Below are 24,766 nucleotides of genomic sequence, written 5' to 3'. Positions count from 1 at the left end.
AAAAAGGAACCTCTAAAAGGAAGGAATCAAGGAAAGAAATCTTAGGTATGTGTTTTTAAAAAGTACAAAAAAGAAGAGTGGCCAAAAGAAAGAATGAGGTGAGCTTCATGTGCTATTTCTCTTTACAGTCTGCAGCTGATTTCTGAAGGATATGAAAGGATCTCCTGCTTTAACACAGCCCAGTCAGACACAAGAAAACATGAAAAGTGGCCTTCAGCACAGGTCTGGGTTCTGCCTTAGTGGGGCTGAGGGAAGCTCTGTCTCTGGGACCACAAGACGGAATTTGTACTTTCACACAAGCCAAAGACCAAGTCATTCCTCAGGTCTTCTCTCCTGTTCATTCCTGGTGCACAAAATTCCATGAAACAAAGGAGGGAACACAAAGGAGGTGTGCTGGTTTTGCACTAATTGGTATTTGGTGAGGAGGGTCCAGTTCCCTGCAACAACTTTGCTTAAAATGTCAGGCAGTGTCAGGGGAAGAGGAGCAGCTGGGGTCACAGGGACAGAGCCCAGCACAAGGCTCAAACACAGCTCACCCCACTGCAGCTGTGTGGTTTGTCCTCAGCACCCTCCTCCATCAGCACTGCACCAACAAAAAGGCTGCTGGAGCTCAAAAAATGTCAGATTCCTGAAGGTGCCTGGGTGCTGCCCCTCTTGGGACAGCGTTTCCCATCCCTATTCCCAATGCCCACAGAATCTGCTGCTGACTGTCCTGCAGGACACAGACACCCACACCTGCTGTTCCATGGCATGGAACCTGTCACACAGAAACACAGCCACAACAGCCTTTGGCATGAAGCCAAACACTGCCAAACCACAGTCCAGAGAACAACTGTGCAGGGCAAACAACAGGAAAATGTTCTGATTTGTTTTTTTTAAATCATCTGTGGGAAATGATAAGATTTTCGAATTTCGGTTTCCAAGTTCGTCACTGGAACTACACCAAAAAAAAGGAACTAAAAAGTTACATCATTTTTCATATTACAAGTGAACTTAACTGTCACAAAGGCATAATGTAGATGGTCAAGTTGAATATGAGCTTTTTTACTGCAGTAAAAAACAAAATAAACTAAAGACACCAATTACCTGCATCTAATTTCATGAAGTACGTTGGCTTTTCAATAACAATGTCACACTTCTCATCTTCTAGAGGCCTGAAGTCTAATGCAGTGAATGTCTGGAGTTCTGCAAACCTAGAAAGATTCAATCACACAGAATATGTTTTGACATCAACTCATTTAAACAAATGTACTTCATATGTCCCAGCTTTAGTAACTGTCCTTCCAGTCCATTTCAGTTAACAGGACTGCTGAAAACTGATAGAGTCTGACAATTAAAATGATTTGAAATTATAATGGAAGGTTCTTCAGGGCTTCTAGAGGTTAAACACTGCCTTTGATCTCAGGAGTGAGCAGCACCTTTGATCTCCAAATCAAGGCAGCAGGGATGTAACAAAAGCCTCAGAGCCTGGATCTGTGGCTCCACCCAACTCTATCTGCCTTGTCAAAGACACTTAAGAGAGATTTCCATGCTTTGGTGGGAATAATGAATGTAGAGGCAGTATTAATTGTTCCTGCATCTAAAGAAGGATGAGCAGTTATGATGACAGTAGCAGCTAGAGGAGAAAATCTTCCTCCTCTGCAGCAGCTCTTGACTTCAATGAAACACCAATGTAAAATGGGGGGAGAAAAAGAAAATACAAGCAAAGCATAAGAATGAATTATTATATGGACCTTAATGGCTCCAGTTCCTTCATGAATTAACTGGCAAGGCAGCTTTGAAGTGCTAACATGCAAACTGTGATGCTCTGTACTTCTTACTCAGCCTGTGGACTCAGCCCACCTCACACTCCTGGCTCCCTGGGAACACTGTCAGCACATCCAGATCATCCTCACCAAGGGCTGTGGGAACTCAAGGGTCTCACCACAGAGCAATCACCCCTTCTACACACAGATCAGGCACAGCACCAGCAGCTTGCCCAGAAAACACCTGAAGGTTAGGACTTCCAATTGCAAGATGCTTTCACATCTTTTGCTGCTGCAAATGAGCAGGACACAATCACTCACAGTGTGGTTCAGACTTTCTGTAGAGATGTAATTATCAGAGGTTTCTAATGTGAACTCTCAAATTGACCTTAAAAGGAGCAAGTATTTCCTCAGTATGAAATCTCCTGCACACAGCTGGCAATGCCAGTGACAAAAATCAAAAATAATTAGCAAGTGAACTTGGAAGCAGCCTTGACAAGAGATTCTTACCAAGACTGCAGAGGGCTCTTGCGTTGACCTTCAGCCAAAAATGCTCGAACGTCGAGGGTGCAATGACCTCCAATTTCTCCCTTCTGGAAAAAGTCTTCTTTGAATCTAATGCAAATTAGAAAAAGTCTATCAGCTTTTGTGCAACAGGGCTACCAGTGCCCTGCAATCTCAATTACATACTCAACCCAGTGCTACTTAGTCTCAGTTCAGCAGGGCACTTCATACATATTTAAAACCTAAGTGTTTTCCTCAGTGTAAATCAAGAATTTCCCACAACTCCCAAATAAAGATAGTGGTGTCCTTGAAGGTCTAGATATAATCTTAGAAAGCAGCACTAATCCACCCAGAATGTTATTAAGAATTATTTACACATACCCACATGAGTACTTTAATTAGATTTTCCTTCATGAAAGTGATGCATCTCTGCATGACAGGACCATCCAACACTGCTTGGAGTTTTTATTTGTTTTTAACAATTTCTCAGCAAAATTTACCTCAGATTTCACAACCCACTTCGCCACCCAAGGATTTTATACGACTTCTAAAGATTGATGTGCAAGAACAAATTTCCTGAAAATAAGTTGCCAGCTAAAAGCACTGTCTAAATTAGCTTTCAGGACAGGCTGTGATGATGACAAAACCCATTCTGAAGGGTAATGTCAGTCTCAGTCATGACCAGATCAAGACACTGACTTCAAAGACAAGGCAGAGGGTTCATGCCAGCACCACTGGCATGGCTTTTTCATCCAGCTTCCAATATGTAGTTTTTTAATTCAGGATGTGAAAGATCTGGGTTCAGACCTCTCCTCAGTCACTCAGTATCTAAAAATGCAGCTCCTGGATCTGGTGTAAAGGCACAGGAAAGGTCTTGGTTCCTCAGACAATAACAATTGTACTTTGCACATCATCTGATCAAGGAAGGACATGACTGAAGACACAGAAACGTTTTCCTCTCTTCTGTCAGGGAGGATTTCAACCTCCCATCATCATTCCATAGAACCAAGAACTTGGTTTTTTACACCACCAGCAGCAGCCAGCAATGAAGAGGTGTAAACCTCTACAGGGCTTCAGCAACAAGCCTCAGAGCAGCAGTAAAACCCATGGCAACAGGCAAACCAGCTTTGTTAAACAAATTCTCAAATCCTTTTCCCTGCCATCCCGTTTTTGCTATAGCACATCAAATCAGAGAAATCAGAGACCTGTCATGGTTTCTCTTTACAGCTCGTAAATCAATGTACAAGTTTGTTGCTCTGCAATGCTGAAGGTACTGGGAACAGGTCAGAGACGAATCCCCCTGTTAAGAACAAGCAGAATTCTGTCAATAACAAAAATTGTTTTTAAAAAACAAGTGCAAAGTATCACATCTATCAGAAATACCTACTGTTGCTGCAGGCTTGCAGTGGGTTTTCACTTCACTGAGCCTCTCTCGAACATATCCAAAGTCTGCTTGTTTCCAGAATATCTGCTGGGCTGTCTCGATGTCACTTGCCCTGATGAGGGAAGGAGAGAGGAAACAAATCAAGGTCTGTTCTGAATTCTACTAATAACTTCAACAGATAACATTTTTCCACTGAAAGTGGAACAGAAGAACCAGCCAGTTATTTTATTGGCATTTAAGATGCCAAAACAGGAAGCACTTATCAGCTGCATGCAAGTGAAAACATCAATGACAATTTAAAGCTACTCTCCCCTAAAAGGGTACAAGTTGTTGGTTGTTTTTTTCACATTTTTTCCTGTTTTTAAAGCTAAGAAAGGAAATACAGTTATTTAAGGAATCTGAATTCAAGGCTAAATCAGAATAATGAAAACATTCTGGCAGAAAGCATTTCTAGCAGTATTTTCTTCCCTAAAATGTTAATTTTTTTAAATAATGTTGAAAGGCTCATTATGCATAAATACACACATTATATATATATACACACAGGTGTCAAAAAAATCTTTTAAAAAAACCATTCTGTATTCAAAAAAGCTTTAAATTCTAAATATTGCAATAATGTTTACTTCACATCTATATCAAAGTGAGCACTGTTTTTTTACCATAATGTACAGTAGACATTTAAAATTAAACTTACCACCCAGTTTCAACATAATCACACACTGGGTAATTGAACCTATTCTCTGATCTGCAAGATTTCTCATAACCCCAGCAGGATTTCAGTTTCTTCAAGTGTTCCTGCAACACAGAATGACTGAATCAGGTTTTGCAACAGGAAAATGGGAAATGACTTCAGTAAGTTGTTAGCTTTTAAACGACATCATGCTCATAAATCTTGCATAAAAAGGATTTTGGTGTTTTTTCAAACAGAGTTTGAGAAACAACATCCAGATTCTCCATGCACAGCAGAGGCTCCAAAGTGGACACACATGCACAACAAGGTTACTCCTGTCTTTTATATGTTCTAAACCCTTTTCCCTGATTAATTGGCAAGGAAACAAATTAATCACCATCTTCAACTGCTACAACTCCCAAGAGCAAAACACCCCAACAGGACATTCGAACAAAGAAACAGAAAAAAACCCCAAACTTACTTTGTATGGGCAAAGAGCATCCTGCTTACAGATGTCAGCAACATGCTGGTTATTGTGCAGAAAGTAGGGGATATGCTCATCTGGGAGGTTGATGGCTTTGTAGCTATAGAGTGGCTCTTCTGGAATGTTTGGGAATTCAATAGGATTTTCAGCTTGGGAATTAGCCAGAATTTCTTGCAGTAGCAATCCAAACACAAGCAACATAAACATGGCAACCTGTGAGTTCTGTACTTTTTAAATAAAATAAGAAAAACAACAAAAAAAGGAATTAACGTATCTGCAGCATTTCAAGCACACAAGACAAAATTCAGTCAGAGCCAGACATCAAGAATTTGTACTTGCATTTCTGGGGTGGTTTCTTTTTCCTGTGAAGACCAAACTTTCACTGAGAGGCCAGACTGCACAACCTCAGGATTATCTTTGAATCATTAGTCATTGAGTGTTATTACGTGCTACAAACTCCCAGTCAAGCTAAAATGGGTGTGTTTACTTTAGCTAAATGCCAAGGGATCCTGAGAGTTCAGTGTGGAAACTAAGTATAGAGCATGTAACATCCAGTGAGAAGGGAGAAAAAGTAGAAGAACTGGGGGGAGGCGTGAGAAAAGAAGGATTTTTAGTTTTAAAGTATGAAAATAATACATTCTCCACTTTGAACTAATCATTAGCTGAGGGAAAACTAGGCAGACACAAATAGAGGGTCACAGAATGCTTGTTTTTAGTGCTTAACATCACGTTAAAGAAATGTCACTACTGAGTATATTCTAGATATATATTGTATATATAATTTTATATATGATAAAAGTGTATTTATATATATACATATGTACAGACACACAGGCCCACACATCTGTATACCCTGAAGCTGGCTGCATACCTTCCTGCTAATGCAACCTTCTCATCTAACACCCCTGCTTTGAACCACTAAACTTCCTGAGGGAAAAAAAAATGTATGGCCTGTACCTAAACTCCACCTTTTTTGGCATTATAATTTTCTAGAATTTGCATGTTTGCTTTCAACCGAAGCCTTTAGCAAAATTCCTACTATAAAAGTTGTTTTACCTGTTTGGTTTGAGAGGATTTCTTCAGATTTCCCAGGTACAGGAACCTAGAGCAGAGGAGGAAGGTGGAGTTAGATACATCCTGCAAAAGGAGATTCCCTCGGGACACTGTCCTGCTCCTAGGGACACGTTCCCAGCAATGAGAGCAGCTTCCACAGCCCGGGCACTTTGCTGACCGGTCACTCGGGTCCCTTCCCCGGCGCACAGCCCGGGGTATTCCACAGGGATCACACCTCTCCCATCACAAACCCTGCGGTGTCCCTTACCCACCCCTGGCAGCTCCGGGGAGGTGCCCTGCACCCTGTGCCAGGCCCTGCTGGGTTCCGCGACAGACCCAGAGCCGGACCCAGCCCCCGACCCACGCCTGTGGTGCCCGTGCTGGACTCGGCACAGCATCGCACCCCACCGCGTATCACCGCCTGTCTCACCGCCTGTATCACCGCGTGTTTCACCGCCTGTCTCACCGCGTATCACCGCCTGTATCACCGCGTATCACCGCCTGTCTCACCGCGTATCACCGCCTGTCTCACCGCGTATCACCGCGTGTATCACCGCGTGTCTCAGCCCCGCCAGCCCCGAGGAGCCCCGCGGCCCACGGCACCGGCCGCTGCTGCTGCTCGGCGCTCGCCGCCGGCCTCAATCCTCATGTCCGGGGGCAGCGCCCGGCCCGGCGCCGCCGGGCTCCCGGGGAAGCGCCCGTGCGGCTGCGAGCGAGGGCCGGGCACCGCCGGGACCGCCCCGCCCGGGGCGGCGGGAGCCGGGCGAGGCAGGGAAGGAGGCAGGGAAGGAAGGAAGGGAGGGAAGGAAGGGAGGGAAGGCAGGGAGGGAAGGAAGGAGGAGCCGGCCGGGCGCGGGTCGGGCGGCTCGGCTCGGCTCAGGTGGGGCCGGCAGCGAAGGGCACCTGCCCGCGGGGGAGCAGCGGCGGAGCAGCCGCGTCTTCCTTCTGCTGCCGGAAATTAAGCTCTGCCGCCCCGGGAGCGGCGAGCGCAGGATGCGGAGGAAAAGGGCCTTTTCCTGCCGAGGCCCGGCAGGAAGCGCAGGCTCCGGCACCCCATTGTTCCAGGCGTCCCCCCGAGCCCAGGCCGGCAGCAGCGGGGCCGGGACCGGCCCGGGACGGCAGCGCTCACCAACACCCCCAGCAGCAAGGGCAGAGGTTCAGCGGGGCCCTGCTCCCCCTGGCACACCGCACCCTCCCTCGCTTTGAGCCAATTCCCGCAGCGATGAGCGCCGGGGGAGGCACAGGCACCAACACTCCGGAGCTCCGAATCCTCCACCACAGCCCAGAGCTCTTCTCCCCTCGTTCCCAGGTGGCAAACGAGGATCAAACGCTCAGCCCGAGCCAGGAAACCTGCGGGAGAACGCGGGTGCAGGCAGAGGTGCTGACCCCGCACGGCCACCGCTTACCTGAATAAAGATAATTAATCTGAATGTCCCATTATCCACAAGCCCTGGATCCCTGCGGTGCGTTTAGAAATAAACCAGCCCCTCGTACATAAATACCTCAAGACTTCAACTGGCATCTGTAACTGTATTCCAACTACATCTGCTATCTTCTACCTTAAGTAATATTTTCCTTTCACAGCACTAGGTTCACACCCACTCACCCTCCCCAGAACTATTTTAAGTCTTTTCTCAAAGAGAACCAGAGTACACTGTTAGCGGAAAATTTTATTTTACGCTGACCCGTGCTTTTTACAGTTTATACATATTTTACAACTAGAAACCAAGGGGTTTAATTTCACTGTGATAACCATTTCACCTCATATTAAGGATCATTATAGCCCTTAGTAAAATGTAAGCACATAAATTACAACAAACGTGTAGCAGGAAAAAGAAAATAGAACTAACCCCTCTCTCATGTGATTTTGACATGGGATTTGAACATGGGCTCTTGAGTTCCTAAAGGAAATGAGCACCAGAGTACTCTGTTCCTCATCCAAACCCACCGACATCCAGAGGCCTTTCCATCAACAATTCAGCTCCCTCTCAACATTACACTGAGTAACCTTTAAATAACATTACTTCATACTTGCATATGCAGCAAAAATGAGAGCTAAATTAGTTGCCTTCAGAAGGAATGTTCTAAAATAAATTTAGGCAAAAGTGAGTACTAGAATTCTAACCTAATTCCTTTCATTTTGCACGTTACTCTTCTAGGCAATCTCAGAGCAATGAACTGTGTTCAAGCAGACATTAATGTTTCTTCAAAACAAGCATACAATTAAATGAAAGATGAGCAAACCAGGATATTTTCAAGTCTATGTTACCTTCAACAGCCACTTTGTTTCCTAAGGCTTTGATGATTAAGACACAGAAGGCCATCTGATTCTCAGTGATAGTAAAGGTTGCACTACAAGGGAATACAGAATCCAAAAATAGTCAATACAAATATTTACATCTACTTTAGTAAAATTTAAAAAATCTAATACCTTTTGCATTTTTACATCTAAAACAGTTAATGCTGATTGCATGTTAAAATTTCTTTTTTATCTAAGCTCTTTCTGAAAACCAAAATAGCCTAAGACATATTCAGAACTGTCTGTCTGCCCTTCAGGAGCATCTGCTCACATTACACAGGAAATGTTACCTTCAAAAGCACTGGGAGCAAGAGATCCCAATAAAAGTTCAAAGGATAATTTATTTCTCTTTGCTGCTGCATTTGTCTGCCAAGATTGTAAAAAAAAAAAAGAAAAAGAAAGGTGAAAATCAGGAAGTTATTGATTCGCTGTAGTAGATAAAAGCTGAACAGAATTTCTAATCATTGACCACCACCAAGAGTTGTTTTCTTAAGAAAAGGTTGAACTAACCCTTATACATCATAATTCTAAATCAGTAAAATTCCAGCAAGTGTTTTAATATGGACATATGATTTTTGCTTAGGCTTGATTGGTCTGGGTTCAGAAACTTGGAGTAACCAGTCACGTTTTAATATGAAAAGTGTTAAATTCTGAGGTTTTTAGAAGAAAAATCATACCACCGTGGTTTCCAAAACTGAAATGAAGACAAGAGGGTAATTCCCTCCCACCTCCCAATGAAAAAAAAAAAAAAAAAAAAGGAAGAGAAAAAAGTATTTTTATTAAAGCAGTTAGAAGTTTCTGACAGTTGGAGAGTTATAACAAATTTAAATGTTCTGGCTCTATGGCTTTAGTGAAATCCTCACAGAGTAACAGCTTGAATCTCAAATCAGACTAGGATTTTCCATGAACATTCCCTTGCCTGTGTAACTTCAGTGACTAACTGTTCTCCCAGTGAGGAATAAATTCCTAACACCCATAGTAAAATCATATTACCAAGAGGCATTTCTCCAGAAGCAACTCCTCATCCTTCACATCTCTTGTCTGTCAGGCCACTGAGTACCCAAGCAGGAAGAGTTCCCAAATTACAACGTGCATTGGTCTGGGAAAAAAAACCCTCTCCCAACAGAGGCACTGGTGTGATAAGCAAAGAATTTCAGCTGCCCAGTATTTCACACGAGTAGGTTCTGAGATGCAGCAAAATATTTGCTCTCTGGAATGCAGAGAGGAAGACGAAAGAATTCTTCTCAGCATTCCCCAGGGTCCCATTCAAACATTTCCTCTGACATTACCAAAAATGCAGCTCAACTCCAAGTCATGTGAGTGCTGTTTGACCAATACCTTGCTTAAGGAATGGCATGAGAAATACTCTGCAGCCACTGGAGACTTGCTTGAAAACTATTATTAAGCCACAGTTCAATTTTACAAGAAGTCTAACCCTTGCTACTTATATAAAAGGAACCATGAGATCTGCAGCAATTTCTTTTTTAAAAAAATCAGTTTCCTGCATTCTTCTGAACTGTTCTAGCTACTGTTAAAAATCAGCTCCTAAATCTAGAACAGATATTTAATAGCTCTGATTTCTGATGTTAAAAGTTGAATGCATTTATCATTACAAGCAGAGCTGCTGTCTCCAGACTGCTCATGAGAACACAAGCAATATACAAGATGAAGCTGTAATTTGAAGTCTCATCTGAGTCTCACACTCAGTGACTTACCGTAAAGTAGTCAGACTAATCGGATTTGTCTAAGAATAATCACCCTGACACCTTCAGATGTTGTAAACACAAATCTAAGATTTTCCTGTCATAAAAATATCCACCAGTTATGCTTCAGACAGCAAGTCCCTGCTACTTAGTTTATTAAAAATTACCTGATGAGATTTTAGAAAAACTCACATGAACACTCGAGAAAGACTTGTAATGTGATTTTCCTAGGTTTACAAAGATTATGAATCAAGGGCTGCTTTAGTACTGCTTTTAGTACTACTCATGCCTTCCAGTGCTGTCTCACAAGGTAACAACCATAATTTCTGATGTTTATGTAAAATGACCCACCATTTAGCAAAAACTTAAATAAAGGGATGACTGAAGAAAAAAATTAAATATTGCACAAATAATTTAACTGCAGACAGAACAGGACACTTAAAGCATTGATTCTTCTGTCAACATATGAACTCTATTATATAGTCACATTTTCTATAATACAGGGGTTTTTTTACAAGACAATTAAATTCAGCATTTACATAAACAGTTATCTTTACAGTCTGTCACCAAAGAGTTAAAGAGTCCCATGGGGAATTAATTCTGTCTTTGTTTTAAAAGTTCATCTATCTGAGTCTTGTACATGTTTTTCACATCTTCCAGATCCAGCCGGAGTTCCTCAGCCTCCTCTGCCTTCTCCCCATACATCTGGAGAATGGTGTTGTACCTCTGATCCAAATCCTGCAAGGACACACTTTGTTATTTCACTGCTGTTCAGCTTCAAACAAGCTGCTGCTGGGACAGTGTTTTACACCACCAGCAGGGGAAATAAGTGCAGCACTACCTTATCAAAGTCTAACTACAGTGAAGCACACAGCAAACTCTTCAAAAGTACTTTGTGCTTTGAATACAGCTAAATTTATATTCTAGGTGTTAAAGGAAGACAAAGATCCTAAAGGTTAAAAGTTCCAAAGATCCTAAAAAGAGTTAGTGATGGTTTCAGAGGGCATCCTGAAGCACCTTCCAGTTCACTCACTATAAGCATTAAAATCAGAAAAGTGCACTGTTTTACTACAGGAATGATCAGTTTGTGAAATGTTTCATGAGAAAATGGAACATACTGTATTCAAAAATTATTCCAAAACTTTTCCAAATATTTCAGTTTCAATTCAATAGGATTAAATTATTTGTCCTATTTCCTGTATCTATACTGGACACATATTCAGCTTCTGCATCAACCTCATAAACCCATGCTATTTATCAAAATACTCATTCCACTAAAAAAACCAGTTCTAGACAAGTGCCTAAATGACAGGAACAAAAGTGGTCTCTCCCTGATTTAGCACACAGTCTTGTACACAGCACATGTTTCCAACAGATGTGTTCTGAAGTGACTGCCAAACCATGGAGTGGGCAATCTTAGATTCTACTACATAAAAGAAAAAACCCAAAAAACAGGCTCTTCAGTCACTTATGCCTAGAGACAGATTTGAATATATTCCTAAACTGATAAGACTACTCCTAAAGAAATGCAATTATCTATATTTTATGATGGATTTACACCAGAAATTCACTTACCTTTAACTGTATGCGTAATTTTGGTACTTCCTTCACTTTTTCTTCAAGCTCATCATTTTGATTTGTTAATTTCACCAGCTCTTCTGCCATTATTGATCGAGTTTTCTCCAGGTTTCCAATTTCCAGCTAGGGTAAACACACATAACAAGCAGAAGAATTCACTGTATTTATAAAACACCATATCAAAATACCACCAGACTGCAAAACAGCACAGCTCAGATCCACTCTCACTTGCTCTTCAAATCTCATTGTCCTGGATTTTTTTTACTTTTCAGACAGATAGGTTTTCTGGATAGGTCCTTGCCAAAACAAAAAAAAAAGAAGCAACAAATCCTTCTCACCCTCATCCCTACACAGCTGTGTTCACAGAATTCTCATAATACTGACCAAGCTTTCTGAAAAGATACCTGTAGATGTGAAATCTCTCCTTCTCTCAGTTTTAGCTGTGACTGAAGGTTTTCAATTATACTTGAACCTGATCCCATCCTTATTGCATCATAGAGATTGCTCCCACTGGTAGCTACTGGTCCAAATGAGTGATCATGAGGATCATCCTACAAAGAGAAGGTTAGACAAGCTGAAAATTAGACAAAAACATGCCATTTAGGAGAATCTTCCTTCTCCTAAATAAAACAGAATTTAAGATGTAAAATTACACCGGGCTAGGCAAGCATTGCAATGCTTAAAGCTTGTTTTCAAAATGAAAGCTTGAGGTGAGCAGGTACAATTTGGGATAGCTCCCTACTGGCAAGTTCTCCTGACCCTTACACAGGTGCCATTTAGCACTGACAGCATGAACTGGACTGACAGGGAAGGAGCAGCAGTAGGAGACAGCAGAGTACAGCTGTCAGTGATGCTGCCTAGGGAGCAGGGGTGTGCCCTAAACCAGGAGTGCAAGTACAAAATCAATCAATTGTGGGCTTTACAATCACAGATGCCTTGTCAGAATTTTAGATGTTTCTGCACAGGATGTTACCTTGTCTAAGGCCAATACAATCTCAAAGACTCATTTTCTACATTACTAAAAGTTGTTGAGGAAAGTAAGTGGTCTGTCAAGAAGAAAAAAAACATTATAGGTGATCTATCCTACCTGTGAGAGGAAAGAGGTCTGGAGACCTGCCATGTCCACCCCACTTATGGAACTGGAGCGGGACATTGACGGCGTACTCGATACAGTTTCAACTGTAAATGACTTTCGGTCCTTAAAAATAAAGAAAGACATCCAATATCACCAGTTAGAAAAAAAAAAACAAACAACATTCACAATATGCTAAAAGAGATTCTATAAATAGCCTCCCTTTTCCCAACAAGTATAGAACATAGAAATGTGATAGATTTTCTACTTGCCCCATACCTAGAACACGAAAGTTCAAGCATATCTTCACGATCTCAGACCTTTCAAGAAATTAAGACAGAAGCTACAAATTACACTGAAAAAAGGTTCTCTTTCAAGTAGCCAAGAGAGATTCAGAGGCAGTTTTGTATGTCCAAATGCATCACAGAAAGAATATCTGACACCCAGAAGAACACCTCTTCTTAGAATGAATATTAAGACCTTTTTCTTCTTTTTAAATAAAGTGTATGAACTAAATTCCAAGATTTTTCACATGCTAATAATTCACTGATACCTCTTCAAAACAGACTGGCCCTTTTTCCAAGCAGTATCTACAAGCATGCCAACCTCTGAAGGGGAAAGCACTTAGATTTTTAGGACTGCAGACAGTAAGAAACAAACAACAGAAATAGTTTTAGTTGAATACTAACTGCTAATTAGTGGTAATGAATTTAATGATGACTATTGAGGACTGCTGTGTGACCTGTGACTTAAGCCTGAAAGCATGTGGAACATTACACACAGTCATGGAAAAACAGGAATTCAGTGGAAGCAATGCTGGTAGTCTAAGCAAAGAAAAGAAGTAGCTTCAGAAGCAAAAGGATCCAAGAGCACTCAAACACAGAGGATTAAGACAACAATCCATACTTTACCTCTTCTCAGGTTAAACAGATTATTACTCAAAACTTATTTCAGTGTGTCTAACACAACACCTGTTTCACTGGAAAGATACTGATAGGTACTAAAAGTTTCAGGTATAGATATCTACCAAAATAAAGACAATATCAGTAAGACTTAGAAATGTCAGGTTTTGCCACCTTCTCCTTTGCTGCTTCTTGCACAAGAATAGCCTTCTTTCTCTCCTGTTCAACCTTCATCTTCTCCATCTCTAACTGAGTAGCCAGCAGTGCCTGCAAAGATAAATACAACATGTTAATCTCCTGCTAGCTCAGACTTCAACAGTAACAGAGATCACAGCTGAACTAGGCAATACCTTTTCTTTCTTTGCATCTTCCAAGGTTTTTGCATACTCATCTTTGAGCCCTTCTAGTTCAACCTCATACCTACACAGAGGAAAGAGATAAAGTCACTAAATAAGTGTTCTCCATTCTGTTCTCTGTAAATTCAGATCCTTTTAAAACAAACACAGCTGCAAGGCTACAAAATGTTATGAATGTAACACTCTCCCATCTTCAGCATGAAACAAATACCCTAAACAACATTATTTGTAACATTCTGTCAACATGTTGCACAGTCATATCAACACTCCATTTCACAAGTTATAAAGAAATGCTGTTAACCAAAAAATTAACTCACCTGCTGTTTTCATTTTCCATTTTCTTCAATTTGTTTCTCTCAACCTCCAGCTGAGCCTGAAGACGGGTATTTTCTTGCCTTAAAAGACTATTTTGAGATTCAGAAGAAGACATCTGAATTTTATTAGCAAGAAGTTCTTCTGTAGCAGCACGTTCCCTCTCAGCAGCTGCTGCTAGAAGAGTTTGAGACTCACCTAATAGTGAAAAAAAACCCATGGAATTTAACCTTTTTTGATCAAACATCTAGAACATGAGACATTTACTTATACATTAAAATTGAATTTGAGATTTTTTTTTTTAATATGCAACTAATCTTTCTTAAAAAATACATCTTGTTTTCTTTTGTATAGGTGATTACATATTTTCCACACACAGACAGAGGATCAAAGACATGCAGAATGAAGAGATTTCAAACTCTTTCAGAATGCAATATACAACTACAGATTGCCTCCAGAAAGAAGATAATTTCTTTGGGTCCACCTTTGGGCTTTTAATGTATTTTGCATTTAAAACAATAGGTTCCTACTGTATCAAACAATCTATGTATCATCACCTACGCAGTTAGGTAAGCAATTCCAAACTTTACAATTTGGAATCCCAGCATCAGGCTCCACACTGGAATACTGAAAGTACTATACCTTAACCCCTCCACCTTATGTTACAGTGTGTTTTACAGAGAACCAGTGAATTACCTGTCCAAGAACCTTGGCATAACCCCTGCCCCACACCATTTCCTTACAGGAAAGCATTTGGTGCTCATCTCTCCTGATCCACCATCTACACACTGGGCAAGTGTTAAGCCCTTTACATTTACCTTCCTGCATCTCACAACTTCACCCAGAGCCTCACAGCTCAGTAAAAGCTAAACCACCTTACCCAGCCTGTCAGAGAGGTTCTTTTCCAGTTTTTCCCATGCAGAGGTCTGTGCTCCTAGCGTGGCCTGCAGGTTCTCTATCTGTCGCAGCAGGGGCCGTGTAGCAGAGGTAACACTTTGGCTCAGCTCTTGGTTCCTGCTCTCTGCTTCTTGGAGTCTCTGAAATCACAAATTAAATACAATTAAAACCATATGATGGATTAAAAGGTTTATACAGAATTCATCTAAATAAATAGCAGCTGCTTTGCATTCTAAAATTATTGCTTTACAATCTAACATTCATGTGGTTCAAACTCACTGTAAAGTGTGAAATTCCAAGAGAGAAGTTCAACATTTTTAGATACATAATAGAGCAAGGGCCCAGAAATTCCAGAGCTCCAGACATCCTTTGAAACATTTTGGCAACTATCTATATTCTGGCCCTTAAGAACAATAAAAATATTCTTAAGAAGCAGATAAAGAGTCATTCAAAAGTATATTTGCCAACAATTTTAGATGACTATCACATAATGTCTGTATTTTGTCTCATATTTGAAAAGAACAGCATGCTATTTAACAGGCATCAAAACAAAATGATGACTTTTTTTCCACTATGAGATTTAAAAAAACATTTTCATTAATGTTTTTATTGCTCCTCTGCAAAGGACAACCACTGCAGGTAACCAGGAAAATAAAGCCTCTCTTTCAGGCTGTTTATGTCATGGTAGCATTTTATTTTTGGGTTTTTAGAAGTCCTCCTTGCAGATGTAAGTTGGCATCATCTATTTGTTATCGTACCTGTTGTAATTCACCAATTTCCTGCCGTAAATAATCTTCTTTTCTTGCTGCCTGCTGCTCTGCACGTTGCAGTGCCAGCCTCAGGTCTGCCACCTAAATAAACAAGAAATTATTACTAAACTCTTGCCAAAAGTTATATCATCACTTATTCCTGTGCCACAGTACCACACCATTTTCAAACAGGATATGTTTGTTTACAACTAAAGGCTTCATTTTTGCACACACACAAATAGTTATACTGATTAATTTGTAATTAACTAAAAATTCTAAGAGGTAAGAGTACTACAAACTTAACATAGATCCTGTCAAAATAATTTCATTTAGACAAGAAAAATTATAAGTACTTTTAAATGAAATTAGTATTTTAAAGGTTAGCACAATCACCCCTTAATATGGAACAAGTTCCATGGGGAAGAAATCCTTTGGGTATTTGCTAAGTACACACAAAAAACAAGTTCCACCTGGTTTATTACATCAGGTGTACACAGCACCTCAGTACATTCACTTGTTGAATTAAGGAGTTTATTGACTGCATTTCAGACACACCTGAATTGCCAAAGCCTCCTGTTGCTGCCGAGCCTCCTCCTGAGCCTTTTCCAGTGCTAACCCAAGCTCTTCCTTTGCCTTCATTTCCCGACTCAGGGCTGCTTCCTGAGCCTCGCTGTCCTTTGTGGCATTAGCTTTATGAAGATCTGCAAGTTCCCTGGGGAGAAAAAGCAAACCCCAATACACTTAAATGCCAACAGGAACTTGGCAAATAACTTTGTTACATTTAAATATTTCACAAGCATTGCACAGAAAAGAGCCACAATCTCAAGGTGTGATTGCTTTGCTTACTTGTATGCACTGTCGAGTGCTGCCTGCACACTCCTGTTCCTTTCTTCAAGGTCCTCCACTTCAGCCTGAAGTTTAGCAAGGTCCTTTTCTTGTCTCTCCACAACACCATTCAGTTGTTTAATGCTGTCTCGATGCTGCTTCTCAAGGTCTTCCTTGCCATCAAGCACCTGTCAGTGCAAACACAAAACATGAAACAAACTCCAGGATGTGGGGCTGACAACACTGTCTGAGGACAGTGACAGAAGTGGCAATCAATTTGGGATAAAGTGACTAAAACCATCTATCACTTGGCAGGAAAAGAAAACTTTTGCTTCCCTGCCTTCCCCAGAGGAAGCTGCTCTTCACCACAATTTCACAAAATTTCACATCCTGGCTCTGAGATTTGTAAGGTCTTGACTCAATCACTAACTGCCCCAATTTTGGTGGTGCAGGTTTTCCAGCTCACATGGTAACTAAGCAGTGCAAGTGCAAACAAGGAGCTGAGAAGACGTCTCACTGCGGCTTTACAAGCAATACACACATAAATCACAACTCAGTGCTGCAATAATGTGAAATAGTGAGACCCTGGCACAGGGTGCCCAGAGAAGCTGTGGCTGCCCCTGGATCCCTGGAAGCGTTCAAGGTCAGGCTGGAAGGAACTTAGAGCACCCTGGGATAGTGGGAGGTGTCCCTGCCCATGGCAGAGGGGTAACTGGATGGGCTTTAGGGTCTCTTCCAACCCAAACCATTCTGGGATTCTATGAAAAGAGAAGTCTCCAGAAAATAAAAAAAAAAAGTCAATTTATCAAGAGCCCATCCTAATGGAAATTTTGAAGCTAATATAAAAAGCTTTAAAAAAAAAATAAAAATAAAATCAACAAATATCTCACCTGTTTTAAATGCTGCAACTCCTCTTCCATTTCCTTAATCTTTTTGTTTTGTTTTGTGTTAATATTTTCTCTCTCTTTCTCTTTGGCTCTTAATTTCTTAATAATGTTGGAATTATGCAGCTGCTGTTTGGACAGCTTTTCTCCTGTGAAGAAATTGAACACGAAGCTAGTGCATATTGGTTATATTCTATGGATTCTCCCTATTCACAACAGCCTTGCTCTTCAGTCCCATGAAAATAAAACTCAAGTAAATATGGAAATACTTATTCTTACAATTTTTCATGCAAGTTCTTAAGTTTAAATCTATCTTATCCTGAGATACCCTTGCTACACTGAGCTACAGTGAGATAGAAGAGGATGTAAAAGGCTTTGAAAATAAGTGAGCTCATCATGCTGACAAAAAAATAAAATTACCTTCTCATTTAGTATCTATATTTTACTTCCAAAATTAAAAAGTATTAAAGGAGACACTGTAGGAATGCCATGAGCAATGCCCTTGTTAGAGTTCTTCTGAATGGAACGTGGAATGCTGTTCTGCACATGCTGGTTTTATCTCTCAGCACCTCTTAATGCATCTTGCAGGCAGCATCTCTCCAGCCATCTGTACCTGCCTGACCCCTCCTGTTGCTCTTTGCTACTCACTAAATGCTTCCAATGTTCAGAAATATCCAACATGCTTCAAATTTAGCACTTTTTCCCTACACAAAGAAGGCTTGTATGCAAGGCCAGTACATTTCAAACTATTCTACACATTTTTACTATAAAAAAAAGATAATTCTCACCTTCCTCCATTAATCCTTTGATTTGTTCTTCTTTTTCTTTCAGTAATTCAGCAGTTTCATTGGTATTAAGTCTAGTAGCCAATTCCTCTTTAACAGTCTTTACTTCCTAAATAATAGGATAAAATATTTAGGACTGTTTATTAAAATATATGTAGGGAAAAATACAGAGTGAGTTACACTGATCACCTTTTTCTTCTGCCCTTCTGCTCAAAAGGCTTTGCTTGGAAAACAATTTCAGTTGGAAGGGAACTCTGGAGATTATCTGATCAAAACAGATTGCTCAGAGCCTTATTGCATCAAGTTTTAAAAACCTCCAAGGACTGAGACCCTGTAAATCCTCTGCACAATTTGTTCCAACTTCCCCATCTCTATTTAATTTTCTTGAAACTTTTCTAATAGAGAAAAACCAACCTGTCCTATTCACACGTAGATACTGAATAATTTTTCTAGTTCAACTCTCTGCTGTGTCAACACAGTGACAAACAGCTGAAAAATATTTGTTTTCCTGTTAGATTTGAGTTTCCTTTTTGCATTAAGCTAGAGAAATGAAATGCTGTGACACCAGGTCAAGAACATTTAAACCCCATAAACTTTGTTGCTGTAGATTTCTTTGCTCATTCCAAATCAATCTGTCATCAGACCTTAATTTTCCCACCAGTTAATCCTCTAAAGAAGTCATTCCCATTCTTCATTCCTTTCTCACATCCCCTGGCCATTCTCCCTCACCAATACAAGTACATATTTGGTACAAGGTGAATGAGAGCACACATTAAATCTCTTTTTCTCCCAAACCAGACCAACATAAATGAGTTCCCCAAGCTGGTTCACAGCACAGATACAAGAACGCTGATGTGAACACCAGGTAGCCTGGATGGCTGGAAACAACTCATTCTGGTTACTAACAGCCTCATGATTTTCCCTGGGTTAATGTTTATTGTTTTTCCTCAAGAAATTCAATTGTGTCATAAACTAACAAATATTAATTTCATTAAAAAAAGCCAAATTACCTTTTTAGCTGCATCTCTCTCTTTGCAGGCTAGTTGGAGCTTCTTCTCAGCATCTGCAATTCGCTGAGCAAACTCCTCTTTAAGAGATGAAAGGCTGCTGCTCTCTTCTTTCATTCTAAACATTTCACTGCATTTAAAATGAACACTTCAGAACAGTTGCATGGTTATGCGACACTTCAAACACTTTGCAACAGGTTGTCTTAAATGCTTTTAGAAAGTACTTTAGTTTTATTACACATGATAAGCAAGTCAAAAAACTTCACATCTATATTAGAAGTCCTAACCAAAGATCTTTATTGTAGTTTAAGCATGCAAACAACTAAATTCTTAATTTATCTTAAATGTTTTGCCCTTTGATAAAGTCCTTTTTAATTAACCATATTCTGTATAATATAGAGGGTGAATTATTTAATTTTTAAGTTAGGAACAATTTAGTCATTAAACAACAGCATCAAGTATCTGTAAATTTTATAACTCAATATTTGATCAATGAGCTGGTAAATACAACTGTCCATTTTTTTCCCCTTTTAACTCTAACCAAATTAAATAATAATTTCAGGTTTTTCCCTACAGCCAGCCCTTCTTCCATACTTTCACTGCCTACATTTTAGTCAACAAATTACTCAGTAAATCAGGTTCATCCCTCTGTATCAGGAAAGTCATTCTCTCTTAATAGTTTAATCCAGTCTTTTAAGAATGAATTTTATTAATAACCAAGACTGACTCTCCACATTTGTCATTCCTACTGCTTGCTTACTGAAAAATCTTTCCCCAGCCCCCTCCCAAAAAATATTCTGGCTCCAAGAAATAATATGTCTTTAAAAAAAATCCCATCACAGCACATGCAATCATTATTTCTACCTTTCCAAAACAGTGTATGTCCCCTGTAACCTTTGTTCCAGTCATAAAGCTCCTTGTTTTATCTAAGATTTTATTACAGCAAAGTCACAGTTACAGCACAAAGCGTATTTTCATACTTACTCTTTTAGGTTATCATAAGCTTCTTCCAGGCGAGCCCTTTCTTTACTAGTACTTAATAACTGTATTTCCCTCTTCTCCAGCTTCTCAGTTAATGAATCAATCATCTGGACAAGGTTTTATAGATAAAGATCAGATCAATGGGACAATTAAAACACAAGAGGGGCAGACTTTCCCCCACTCCATTCCCTCACAAGATTATTTAAAACGGAACTGGTCAATGTTTCCAGGACTTTGAGGTATAAGTCAGTGAGGATTACCCTGTTTCTGCCACACACCTGAACATAAAGACACCTGTTTTCTACAGGTGTAGAAATTCTACTAAACCAGTACATCTGGCTCAAGTAAGTTTCTCAGCAAAATCATCAACAGTGATATTTAATTATACATGAAGTTTTTAAGTAGAGATGATGCTCTATAAAACTATGGCTTACATTAAGCATTAAGACTCCCAATATTCTTTGAATTATTTCTGTGGGAAGGTCTCTTCTATGAAATGTTAGCACAAAGCAGATGAGGGAAGAAAACTTTCACTCAGGATCAAAAGCTCTTAGTTCACATCCTTAAAATAATTTCTTAATACCACATTTTGGATAGCTGAATACAGACAAATAACAAAAATACAAGAAAATATACAAATGTAGCCACCAAAGAATTAAAATAATACATTTGACCTATTAAGCTTCCTGTTTGCCACCCCTACTCACAATTCACAACAATGACAAACAGGTGGATCAAGTGAAACCCACAACTATCTGATCAGAAATTTTACCAGTACTGTTCCACTGCAGAATATCAAGGACAGTTTTCTACAGGGTCAGACATTTCAGCATCGATTAATTCATTCAAATCAGCTGATATGATACAGGGCAATGTAAGAAAACATCAGGAGTTTCACTTGCAGTTTAAAGGTGTGTTTGCAATACATGTTTTACTTACCTTTTTAAGCTCTTGCTTTTCAGTGACCTCTTCTACCAATTGCTCCCCAGCATCCTGCTGTGGCTCGGCCTCCTCCTTCACCACCTGTTCTTCAACAGTTTGCACAGCAGCAACCAAAACAACATCTGGCTGCTCAGAATTAACAGGGGTTGCACTTCTCCCACTCTCTTCCATCTCAGCTTCCTCAGCATGTAACACAGGAGCATCATTCAAGTTTTCCGATTTATTTTTCAGGGCGTCAACCGTTTCTGTCTTTGGCACGGACGGACTGACAGCGACAGACGCTGAAGCAGAAGCCCTGCCTGATAACTCATCATCTGAATTTATTTCACTGACACTCCTGCTGTCCAAGGACTGCACACTGAATGAATCGATTCTTTCAAAAGCATCCGAGGAGCCGCAGCTCTCGGTCATTTTCTGGAAGTCATCTAAGCGATTATAATCCGCACAGGCAGACGTGGATAAGAGCTGGAACGATGTCTGCATGAGGTGAAGGCTGGATTTTGAATCTGCAGCTTCTTGTCTGGAACTTACTGAGCTCTCACTTATCACACTTTCATGGTCCAGAACTTCAATATCACTCGTTGTGGAAGTGCCTGAGGAGAAGGTGCTGATGGGAGGTGATGGGGTATTGCTTTGTCTGTCTTCAGTCTTTCTCTCCTTCCCTTCCAAACCCAGGTCTTTCCCGCCTGCTGCAAGGGGCTGAGAAGTGCCCTCAGGTACACCTGCTGCTCCATTCCCTCCCACACTGCATTTTTCAGTAGGAGAATCTTCAGGTTCTTCAAAATTTAGAGCAGACACATTTTTGTCAGTAACTTCATTTGTGCTTGCCTCATGCTGGGCATCAGATTTAAGCACAGGATTCTCTTCTAATTTCTCCTTGGGACCATCAAGGCTTTTCAAGTCCAGCACAGCTACGGAGGAATCCTTCACTTCTGCCTCTGCTGTCACTGGCCCTTCCAGCTGGCTGGAGGGCTGAGACTCCTTTAAAGTGCTTTTCACCTCCTCTTTGGGTCGCTGTGATTTGGCTGGAGGTTTGGACACCACTGGGTTTTTCTGAATACTCTGAACGTCTGTTGGAGAGAGAAAGGCACTGAAGAAATTTTCAGATTCATCCACTACTGTCCTCCTCACTGGCTTTGTGATTGCTGTGGGAGATACTGGCTGATTCTGGGGTTCTGTATTTGAGCTCAAGCCCCAGGAAGATGTGTCCCATCCTCCGCTTATGAGAGAATTTGTTCCTAAAAAATAAAAAACAGGAAAAAAGGGAGATAGACAAAAAAAAACCACTTTGAAGGTTACACGCAAAAGCAAATGTGGCCTCCTGCTTCTCTAAAGTGATAGGAGTCTAGGCAAAAGAATCTGAAAAGTTGTAGTTAAAATAATTATATGGATTTTAAAAGGAGGAAAAAATTACAAGGCCTTAAAAATAATCTGCAAGTAGCACATAAACACTTCACACACCATGACAGAAAACAGAGGGGAAAAACTTTAAGTATTTGCAGAATTTACAGTGTAAGAAGGGTCCTTGCCCTTCAGTTTCTGACAGATTTCATTTTGCCTTATACACCAAGCATCAGCATGGTGCTGACAATAAAAATCAGCAGCAGCCCAGCTGAGAATTTTTTTTCTTCTGTGGAGAAATACTGATTTGTTCCATTCTGAAGCTACCCTAAAATAACATCAACAATTCCCATTATTTTATTTCTTGCAGGTTTTCCAGGACTTGTTAACAGCAAGAATTTCAGCATCAAAATGCAGTAGCATGTGAAGTAAGAAAGAGAAACCAAAAAACAATATCCAATTTTGTACCTAGAAATATACTCTAGGTAACATAGTTATTTCAGGCTACTTAAAAACACTCACTCTATACATCAGCATCTATTAAAAAAGCTGAGTTACAATATTTAAAGCTAGCTTCCACTTTCAGAACAGTTGATAGCTGTTGGCCTCAAGTTCAGATAATTACTGTTTTCATTGCCCAAAATACTACAAACATGTGATTTATTACTAAAAGCATCTGACTTATTGCTACCTTGTCCATGATTCAACAGCTTCAGAAAAAGTTCTAGGTTAACTGTAACATTCAGAACATATTTTGATATCTCTTGAAAACAAGTATGTTTTCCCTGAAAACCAGATGCAGGCTGATCTTTGCTGCTCTTCTTATAAATTACAAAACTACCATGAATATTAAGATATAAATCAAATTTTAAAAATGATTGGACAAGTCTAAAGCTTTGAGAAGTATTGTATTTTTCCCTAAACAATTCTTGCATCTTAAGATGACACCAGACTACTTACACGACTGCCAAGACCTCAAAGGGACAAAGACATCCCAAACTGACCTTTGCTGAGCAACCAACCTGGAAAACACTTTCAATTCCTACAGCTTTCAATTTTCAGAAATCTCACTCTGCTGTGGCTTCACCTGAAATAACCTTTTCCTCCTCCAAATTCACATAGTTCTCCTAGATCTATCTAGTGTAACAATTACACTGATTCCAGATGACTTAGTTTGCCATCCTTTTTTTATTATTATTATTATCTTTAAGATATTATTTTTGGGGGAGTTTCTAATAAGAGGGCTCCTTTTTGCTCTTTCTCTTCCAAACAACAGCTTAGGGCTGACTATTCCTTCAGGTTCTCCATTAGCACACATACAGGGGAGACACTGCCTCATAGCCATGGCAACTTTTCCACCAGCACATTCCTTTCAACAGATTGAAAGGAAAAAGTCTGAGGATTATAAACTGGAAGCCACTAAAAGTGGGAACTTCATTTGGTTCACATGGACCAGACTTTCAGCTTCTACTCTGCCCTCCCTGTTGCAAAGAGTGAATCCACGCAAGCTTCTGAAAAGAGCGTGATTCCCCCTTTTATATTACTCAGGTTTTACCAATTAATAACTCGTCAGAAAAAAAATATAAACAAATAACACCTCGAGAAGCAGAGCTATGAGGCTCTGGGCTACTCATGCGATAAAAGCAGGACACTGGTGACACCAGCCAGGCTCTGAGCTTCGTGCCGGTGTCACCCCGCACGGGGGGCGCGGGAGGGATGAGAACGTGGTTTAGACAGACCGGGAGGGGCTCCAAATTATATAAACCGGGGGGGCTTTGGGCGGGGTGGCCGGTTAAACCTCCCCAAGGTAAGAAAGAGACAGCGGAGGAGGCGGGCGAGGCGAAGGCCGCGAGGTTCGCCCGCTCTTACCGTCACCGTAGTCGGGGATGACGGCGTCGGGCCAGGGGCTCTCCTCGGCCTGGATGTCCAGCACCCGGTCGATGGACTTCTGCGCCTGCGACAGTGCCTGCTTGGCGAAGCTGGACAGCTGCGAGGCGTTGAACCAGCTCATCCTCGGCGGCTCGGCAGCGCCCGTTCCCCGCAGCTGCCGGCGGGGCCGGGGCGCTGGGCCGGGCCGGGCCGGGCCGGGCCGGGCGCGGTGCTGAGGGAGCGGAGCGGAGCGAGGGGCCCCGCGCAGGCGCCGCCGGATCCACGTCGCAGCCGGGCCCGGCGCAGCCGCGGCCCTCCCCACACGTCCGGGAGGCGGGCCCGGAGCACCGCGCCGCCCTCACAGCGCCGGTGAACGCTCCAGCTTAAGGGCCGGAAGGGACTTTAGAGGTTCCAGTCCCTGCCA

The 24,766-nt window shown here is 41.1% G+C and overlaps 2 protein-coding genes across 31 annotated transcripts in view; both read right to left on the bottom strand.

Annotated features, from left to right (window-relative positions):
• Positions 1 to 9,385, bottom strand: part of EOGT (EGF domain specific O-linked N-acetylglucosamine transferase) — a 21,056-nt gene extending 11,671 nt beyond the window's left edge. Inside the window, exons 1-10 of one of the 29 annotated variants that reach the window (XM_086845768.1) lie at positions 9,133 to 9,380; positions 8,430 to 8,505; positions 8,110 to 8,192; positions 5,844 to 5,889; positions 4,785 to 5,009; positions 4,328 to 4,428; positions 3,637 to 3,745; positions 3,455 to 3,549; positions 2,256 to 2,360; positions 1,087 to 1,193 (exon numbers count right to left, since the gene is read on the bottom strand). In XM_086845768.1, coding sequence (XP_086701894.1) covers positions 1,087 to 1,193; positions 2,256 to 2,360; positions 3,455 to 3,549; positions 3,637 to 3,745; positions 4,328 to 4,428; positions 4,785 to 4,994 — 727 coding nt within the window. In that variant the 5' untranslated portion in view covers positions 4,995 to 5,009; positions 5,844 to 5,889; positions 8,110 to 8,192; positions 8,430 to 8,505; positions 9,133 to 9,380. Of the gene's footprint in view, positions 1 to 1,086; positions 1,194 to 2,255; positions 2,361 to 3,454; positions 3,550 to 3,636; positions 3,746 to 4,327; positions 4,429 to 4,784; positions 5,015 to 5,843; positions 5,890 to 6,248; positions 6,587 to 6,743; positions 7,500 to 8,109; positions 8,193 to 8,429; positions 8,541 to 9,132 lie in introns of those variants that run through there. The other 28 variants (XM_086845770.1, XM_023935144.2, XM_086845773.1 and 25 more) reach the window with 28 other exon arrangements.
• Positions 8,898 to 24,640, bottom strand: TMF1 (TATA element modulatory factor 1). Of its 2 annotated transcripts, none has more exons than XM_023935140.2 (17): positions 24,343 to 24,640; positions 21,130 to 22,370; positions 20,194 to 20,297; positions 19,213 to 19,339; positions 18,206 to 18,311; positions 17,424 to 17,566; positions 16,555 to 16,721; positions 16,264 to 16,420; positions 15,718 to 15,810; positions 14,943 to 15,099; positions 14,068 to 14,260; positions 13,745 to 13,814; positions 13,569 to 13,661; positions 12,508 to 12,618; positions 11,825 to 11,971; positions 11,418 to 11,543; positions 8,898 to 10,580 (listed from the first exon to the last, which is right to left on the bottom strand). In XM_023935140.2, the coding sequence occupies exons 1-17, from the start codon at positions 24,482 to 24,484 to the stop codon at positions 10,437 to 10,439; spliced, it is 3,321 nt and encodes a 1,106-aa protein (XP_023790908.2). In that variant the 5' UTR covers positions 24,485 to 24,640; the 3' UTR covers positions 8,898 to 10,436. The 2 variants fall into 2 exon arrangements, with proteins under 2 accessions (XP_023790908.2, XP_023790909.2); XM_023935141.2 differs by lacking the exon at positions 24,343 to 24,640 and adding an exon at positions 24,071 to 24,316.
• Positions 24,641 to 24,766: the final 126 nt, after the last annotated feature.

This window comes from Cyanistes caeruleus, chromosome 11 (assembly GCF_971803275.1).
Source record: "Cyanistes caeruleus chromosome 11, bCyaCae1.hap1.1, whole genome shotgun sequence".
Classification (NCBI taxonomy): Eukaryota; Metazoa; Chordata; class Aves; order Passeriformes; family Paridae; genus Cyanistes; species Cyanistes caeruleus.
Note: the sequence above shows the minus strand (reverse complement) of the source record. Positions and strands in the feature narration are given on the sequence as shown.